Genomic DNA, 8,531 nt, shown 5'->3' with positions numbered 1-8,531 from the left:
AAATGGGGGCAAAGTTGCGTAATCAGGGGACCAACATTATGCCTCTAAAAAATCAAGGCTAACATGATTAGTTTTCGAAATATTTGAAAAAAAACGAAATTTTGGAAATCCGTTTTTGTTTAATTGCAGCCTTGTTTGAGGAGATATTGAAAATAGAACATTTTCTCAAGGCCACTTTTTGCCCTCTATCGAATGGCATAATCAATTTTTATATGTAACGTTTCGTCTCTCCAGGACCATCATCAACTTCATTTTTTTAAATACGACCCTGGAAATTTGATTACATTTTTTGCAAGCCTTCATGACCCCCAATACTGTACTGCCTCAGCCCTAATCAAATTCAGACGTTTTGTCTCGAAAAATTCATTTTCAGTGTATTTGCTCCAAATTTATCTAAATTTTTTATTTAGATTTCTTTGTTTATTGAATTATGGTACACTGTAAGTGTCGTTAGACCCTGTGAAATCCATCTAGTGCACCGCTTTTTAAGATCTCATAGGAGACTACCCTCATACAATTTCTTCGTTTGAAATTTTTTCATCATAGAAGTTGTGTATCTGGGCCTAGAAATGTTATGGTTATAATATTAGACATTTTTTTCATGTCTTCATGTATAATTATTTATATTGGTATGAAAATATATCGTGTGTTTTTTGTTTCATAATGATGTGCAAATATTTTAAGGTGTTTAGGGGGGGTACTTCCAATACATTTTTTCGATTTGACCCCCCCTGTGAAAATATTCAAATCTGAATATGGCGAAAAAAATGAACTTATTTTTTTTCGCGAAAATGGTTAAAATTAGAAATTTGAATTTTGATACACATTAACAACTAGTTGAACGATATTTTTTGGTAGTCTTTTTTTTGGTTTATATCTTTGATAGGATAGGATATTGAAATTATCACCCCTTGATTTTATTTCTCTCAGAACGTTTTTCTGCATTAGCTAATTCCAACAAGAAAAATAGCTTTCAATACTACATTTTCTTTAGAAACTTTTTTCACTCTACTCATTTTGTCGTATAGTTAATAGTTTACGAACAAAAAAATGTTGCAATTTGAAAAATATTATGTTTTATACATTATATTTCTAATTGATATTAAGCTACAGCATGTTTCCGTTTTAATAAGTAAGGAAGTTTATTTTATGAAGTAATTTTATGTATGAAATTATATTCACTACGAATACACTCAATAATGATAAATATAAAATAATAATTATAAAAAATTTGTTAAAATATGTTTTGATCTTTACTGTTTTTTCCATTATGCATATTCAGGTCAGTACATATAAAATTTCAATACAGTTAGGTTGTTTTTTACAAATACTTACCAAAATTATTTTTTTCTATTTCGTGCCTATAGAATGATCCGTATTAAATTTTCACTGCTTATTTTTTCCTTCTCAATGATTGTGGGTACTTTAAACTTTCTCTAACCAATTTCTCATTTTTATTATTTTTATGTTGGAGCTCTATTTCACAAAAACGTAGGAAGGCCATACACTTTTTTTTTTGGTGTTCTTTATCAAATTTCGATCTCAAACTTGAAATATCGAGTTCAAACTTACAATTTCGAATTCAATCTCGAAATTTCTACTTTATTTTTCAAGTAGAAATTCAAAATTTCAGGTTTGTACTCGATGTTTTGAGTGTAAATTTGAAATTTGGATTTTAAAGTAGGGTTGAAGCCATCGGCAATTATTAGGACAGGCAAAGAAAATTTGTTTGTCAAATAATTTATAGGCATTCACTTTATCACTAAAACTTAATTCAAGAAAATCTGCTGTTTGTATCTGACTTTAGTCTTTTTCAAAAATATATGTTTGACACTTGCTACTTTGTAAATTGAGCGCCTAATTATTTGAACATGTTTGTCATATTCCTGGCAATTAAGCAAATCTATTCGTGAATAGTGAAGTGCTTAGATGTTGTAATAAAATTTCTATCAAAGTAGAGTTGAATGCTCTTTTACTATTGCGAAATACTCCGAGGAACATCGTCAAGTAAAAATAAATCTGATACTAATAATGGATCGAGCGTACGTGAAGACCGTGGTACAACAAAAATTTTCCAACCTGGAATTCCTTTTCGTCTATTTTGTCCTGGTCAGACATCTATTTATGCTTACTGCTTCGACGGCTAAGCGTCCTAAGCATCATTCTGGAGAAAATAATGTGAATGGAGTTAATGATGTTCATCATTTGTGGACAGGATGCATATAAAAAAACATCTATTGTGTATTTTCGTCGCGTTTTATCATAATATACAAACCAAATTATCTCGACTTATTGTTGTATTAATGATTGTATTATAATTTGAAATGGATACAATTTATACAATTTAAATTAATAAATATTAATAAAGGTGTTCCGCCAACAATGTTTCTAAAATATTTGGGGTTAAATTTTCAGAAAAATATAGTTAGTTGTATAATAATTTATAATAACTATTAATACTTTACAATTCGAGTTCAGTTTTATTTATTTACGTTTAATTGAAAAATACTAAATTAATTCAAATTGTTTTTAAAAATGTTACTAAATTTTCATCAAATTAACTTATTTTGCGTGAAAAGTGACATCAAAGGCAGTTTTTTTTTTTGAGAACGATTGATTTTTGTTTTCAATTGACTACTTTTCCATCATGTTTTTTTGTATACAGAGTTCAACGCCGAAATAGTTTTGGTGTATTTTTGATTTTTGGAAAAAAGTTTTCCGTAAAAATTACAGGGTTAGTTAGGAGATTTTTGCTTGTCCGATTTCTAAACGTAAAATTACGTTTTTTTAATGAAGCTTGTACTTTTTATATGTAATCTGTATTCAGTGGTTTTTTCTAGATAAGACTAACTAATTTTCAATTTAACTCTTGTCACACTACATTAAAATTAAATTGTTAAGTACCTTTTGGGAAAAGAAGCATTTGGATAAAGAGTAATACGAAATTGAAAAACGAATCATTAATACATTTCTGTATTTTCACACTGTTTTTTCTAGTGTAAAAGCCATTGTTACACTATTTTGCAAACTTGTATTTCAAATTTTTATTCGTATTTGTACTTTTATTTATGCGAAATGATTTACCTGATTTTTATCTTTTCTGTCATAAATTTTGAATATGTAGTTTATGATAGTGCCTAATAATCAGTACATAAACACTGGAATTATGTTTAATGTTTGTTCCAATTTGTGAAATTACATTAATTCCTTTAATTTAGCAAAATCAAAATGAAATAAAAAAATTATCTTCCTGCAAAAAATCTACTATTTAATATTACAATTAAATCGATTACTTGGAATTTATAATCTCAATTTCATAGTCGGGAATCAATCAACACACAAGCCTTTGATTGAAATTCTTATTTCTCTGGAACGATGTATTTTAGCGACAAGCAACAACAAGTATACATTTTTCTTACATTAAATAATGTTACTTAAATATCAACAATTGCTGTTTAAAGCACAAACTTTTACTTAAAATCTACCAACAAAAAATGTATGGCAAAAACAAAAAACTCCTTCAGGTATTTTTCTAATTGTAATGTCATCTGCGGACTAAGGTAACTTGATCCAATCGATTTATTTTGACTCGAGGCAACTAATCTTGAAGTATGTCACATTCTTTACTGGACACCCTGTATATTTACGTAGAAATAAAGATTTTCTTATTCTTAAGCTTTGTATATTGACTGATTACTGGATCATTAAACTGAGATTATAAATTCCAAGTAATCAATTTAAGATTTTGTTTTAAATTGTGACATGAATTTTAATTTTGAATAATATTTCCTTATACACTTTTTACTTCATTGTTTAGAAATAAAATTTTGTACAAATTATTTTTTCACAGCAGAAATCCCAAAATATCGAACTTTAGTTCAAAATTTTGTTAGCGTTACAATAACCATTGAAAAAGGATTTAGCTATTTATGCGTTTCTAAAGGAGAAAGAGATACTCAGTTGCTATATATCTACTCTTTTTTCTTAATGGATAATATACAAGGAGTTTTACAAAGTACCACTTTAAGGACTGATAGAACATCAACAAAATAAGAATATTTTTTCGTATGGACAGGTCTTCAAAGGAAATTTTTTGTTCCTTTAAAACGTTATCGGCATTCCATTTTTTTAATTCCATTTTAACTAATACCAGCATAACTTCATAAGGAAGCAAGTTTGTCCTAAAGTAACTTGATCTAAATGGTTTGGATTGTTTAGTTTATTTTCATCCGTGTTTTCATTCAAGCAACCACCTTTAAAGTATGGCACATTCATTTCCGGACATCCTGTATATATCTACAGTGTAGGAAAGCGTCGATGGTCTATCACAAGCTACGTGAGAGCGATAAAGTAAGACATAGAAATCCATGCGATAGAGAAAGATGGCTATAATGAAGGCGTATCATAGTCAACGCCCATTTCGCCCTTCCACAAATAAGAAGTGGATCTTATTTGTGGAAGTGCGAAACGGGCGGTGACAAAGAGAAGCCTTCATTATAGCCATCCTTCTCTATCGCATGGATTTCTATGTCTTACTTTATCGCTCTCACGTAACTTGTGATAGACCATCGGCGCTTTCCTACACTGTATAAGAAAAATGCGGCAGTTCCTAACTAACCCCCCACCTCATCAGTTACGACTTATTTCCAAATACAATTTTTTGAATTATCTTGAAATTAACGCAGTTGGTAGATCGATATTTACTACGTTATTTTTTCAATTTTTTAAACATAGAAGTTAGTGACGGGTGTTCTGTTGGTAAATTATGGAACACCTTGTTATCTTGTTGTCTTTCCGATCTCAATTTAAGCAACTCGGCATTGAAATATTTGAAAAACTTGTTCCCATATTTATTTAGCCATACCCATATACAGACCAGGTCGAACTAAACGTGGAGGTGGTAAAAATATATACGCCCAGTTGCGTATGACAGCTGCACTGGGCAACTTGGCAATAAATCTCAGTTGTTGACAAGTGGTTGACAAATTGCCTAGCAGTACAGAGCTGCAATGCGGATTTTGGTGTGATCCAGGTAATTTTAATTTATTTCAGACACCTATTCATATTACAATTGCTAAAGGGGGAAATAAGAATGATATTTTGTGTACTAATATTATTACACATGGCATTTTGGAGACCTTTTGAAACGGAACAAAACGAAATTTACCATCAATATAATAAAATTGTTTGAAGACATAAATAAATGTTGTTGGCCAAATGAAAGTATAATAGAAATTTTCTACACATTATTTACAAATTATTATAATTTTCTACCTTTAGCAGAAAACTTTTCTTAGGGACGCCTATGAAACTCATTAAATTTTATTGCTAGGCGTTTTTATACATGTTCAACTTACTTCGGAATGACTATACGTAAAACGTGCAATATTTGGTAGGTAATCCGTCTTATTTCATGGCTTATAAGGCTTTCGTAGCCTTGTTTTGATTCCTATAAACAGTTATCAATCATTATCATAGTTATCATAATCATTCCTAGAATCCCAATAACTTTTTTAATTTGATGTTATACCTATACTTACGTCTTACATCTAAAACTCACGTCCGAAGGAATCCCATTCAGAAGCATCCAGGCATCCCCCACCGAAAGGTCGGACACGTGTTTACTATTTACCCCTCTGTAATCGATATTCCATCCCTGCCATCGTCTGAGCAGGAGGGAAAAGACTTGTGGTGGTATATCCATCTTTGTCTGTTCCATTTGTAGCGTCCATGCCGTGCGTCGCGACTCGTTGCGCATCGCAACGTGGTCCATTGTCGCCAGAGGCTGATTATTTCAGATCCTTATTTTCAGTAGAGCGTCGTCAGTCACGGGAGTTTGTTACTTCGACGCACCGAAACGTGGTTTTTGGATTTCGTAGCAAAGCGTTGTTAGATAAGACGGGGATTTCGTTATCGGTAGGTAAGACTGCAGTGTTTACAGTGATTAATGTGGAGTTGTAAACGCGTTTCTAAAACGAATAGACTCGGTAGGATTGGTTTTTAGAATGAAAGACTAGCACGAGGTTTGTTGTTGATATACGCTGACGGCGCGATTTTTCTGGCTGGCCATTAGTCGAACGTCGCGATGTCGTTTTTTAATTTCAATGATTACCTGAACCCGCCGAAGAGGCCGCCCAATGCAAAAAGTCCAACGAGTCCGTTTTGGTGAGTCCAGTTTGGTTGTCTAATTTTTGGCTGGTGTTTCGATGTAATAGGTTGGAAAGTGTGTTGTATACTTTTTGCAGTGTTGCATGTTATGTCACTGTGAACCTTTATTAGTGGGCACAAATTATTTAACATATAAAACGGTGAAATTTGGCCCTGTCGTGTAAAATTAGTTCTTATTTTATAATTTTTGTTTACCAATTATCTGAATTTCGTTAATTTCCACTAATATGTCTTTTATTTTCATTGCAATCCAAATGTTTTGATGTGAAATACACTTTGTAAGGGCAAACCATAGTGTTGTTACTTTAAAAAAGATGTTACAATTTTTAAAACTAAAAATATAGGTATTTTCCCGTCTTGAATCTATTTTACAATTGTTTAAAAAAAATTATTGTAACAAATTTTCCGTAGTTTACTTACGTATGCGGTATACGTACATGAATTTTCAGAAAAGTTAACAGTGGATGCAGTAAACATAATATGTCTATAGTTAATTTCGATGTACTGTTGATTATATTGTAAAATTTTTTGTTTTAAAAACGAATTTTTACATTTTCACTTTTCTAATAATAACCAGCAAATTTTCTTCTGTATTAATTATTTATACATACTTTGCCATCAGCTTGCAAAAAATTATACCGAATTATTCACGGCAACTAGATAGACCCCTCAAATAATATATGATCGCTGAATCGTTTGCTAGAAAATATATAGGTACTTTGTTAAAATTGTCCCTATACATATAATACCTATGTAGCTACATATAGAAAGTCATGTTATAATTGAACTTAGATCCAAAACTGGATAAATCCATATAAACAGAAAATGGGAAAATAATGGTTAAAATTCATACAGTTTTTTGTATAATTTTTTAATAGTTCTGTTAATTATTTTACTTTGTAATTAACTGAGGTTAACTTGACAGCAATTAGTTATTTGACGTAATAATATTACCTATATCTTGGTCACGTAATATCAAGATTTATGAGTCGGAATTTATAAACAAATTCATCATTTAAAGATTATCATTCAATGTACTTATCTTCCTAAATTATATTAATACATTTTTATATGTACATATAAAAGTATTTGTTAAAGCAGGAAATATTCACTACTAATATCTATGTATTTATATTTACATGTCATATAATAATTTGATTGCTGAATGAACACTATTTATAGAAATTAGCTTCTAAATATTTCATTTTTGTTAGGCATGTCTTTAGATGCAAATCGTATTTAAAATTTGAATTGTTGACTTCTTCACTCTGATATGATTTTAATGTTTAACAGTCTTGTTTCCAAAACACAAAAAGTAAAGTGTTATGAACCTTCTTAATCGTATAAATCATGCACATAAAATTTCATCAGTATTTACTTCTTAGATGTATTTCGGCAGATATATGTTTCATTCATAAGAAGTTGCTAATGGATTGTCTAATAAAATGATTTCTCAACATTTTGCTTTTGTTTACAGAAAGGTATATACTATATTTCAATTAATACATTTGTTTACATTTTCTACGAAATAATACCAAATAAGCGAAATTGTGAAAACTATATGTTAGATTTCTTATGATTATTAGAGTTTCAATTAAATAAAAAGAATAAAACAAATATAACATAACAACTGCATAACCCGACAGCTAGATAGCGAGTGTATCCCGTTTCCTTGGTACTCGACGTCTTTCATCGGCCGTGGTGATCTCACTCATGCCAGTAACATCAACAAACAAACGATAACCGCCGTCCCATTGAATGCTGGCATTCCAGTTTCTAACATATATTATGTGCTCAGTTAAGATTCGTTTTGTTTTTGTTATAAATCCTACCATATAACACATTGCATGTATTGCACGATTCCTTTCTTGTCTAGGGAAGAAAGTATGTTTATAAAATGCAGTAGCACGCATAAAACTTCACTTGAGCAGCGGATGTGACTGACAGATCTTCCTTATTAGGATTACATATGATCTAATATGTCACTCAACATCTGCTGCAGTTTTTCTCATAGTCACAAAGTATTTTATGTCAACATCAATAAGCGACCACTGTGACTTTTGCGGAATTATTATTTTTTATTGTATTCTCTCAGCAAAGCGGTATTTAAAAAACCAAGCAATTTTATATTTACATCTTAGAATATTATCCTCGCATTGTTTAGGACATTATGGACGATCTTTTAAATTGCTGCAAAAAAATTTAAGCCAGTGTCTATTTATAGTCGCATATGGAAACTACCTAACTTTTGTACATTAATAAAGCTTATTGCGTCAGTTAATATTACCAGCAATTGAAACTTGTTTACATTAATATACCGGATAGTTGGCGTTAACTGCAAATAAATGTATTTATTATTAAGT

General features: G+C 30.6%; 1 protein-coding gene across 3 annotated transcripts in view; it reads left to right on the top strand.

The window, feature by feature from the left end:
• The window catches only part of LOC108907876 (centrosomin), an 82,884-nt gene that overhangs the window by 1,795 nt on the left and 72,558 nt on the right, over positions 1–8,531 (top strand). For 2 of the 3 annotated variants that reach the window (XM_018711704.1, XM_018711701.1), the window contains exon 1: positions 5,827–6,165. The exons of the other annotated variant lie outside the window; for it this stretch is intronic. In XM_018711704.1, the coding sequence (XP_018567220.1) occupies positions 6,086–6,165 (80 nt within the window). In that variant the 5' untranslated portion in view covers positions 5,827–6,085. Of the gene's footprint in view, positions 1–5,826; positions 6,166–8,531 lie in introns of those variants that run through there. 3 annotated transcript variants of the gene reach the window in all.

The sequence above is a fragment of the Anoplophora glabripennis genome, unplaced genomic scaffold, assembly GCF_000390285.2.
Source record: "Anoplophora glabripennis isolate ALB-LARVAE unplaced genomic scaffold, Agla_2.0 scaffold213, whole genome shotgun sequence".
In the NCBI taxonomy this organism is placed as follows: domain Eukaryota; kingdom Metazoa; phylum Arthropoda; class Insecta; order Coleoptera; family Cerambycidae; genus Anoplophora; species Anoplophora glabripennis.
Note: the sequence above shows the minus strand (reverse complement) of the source record. Positions and strands in the feature narration are given on the sequence as shown.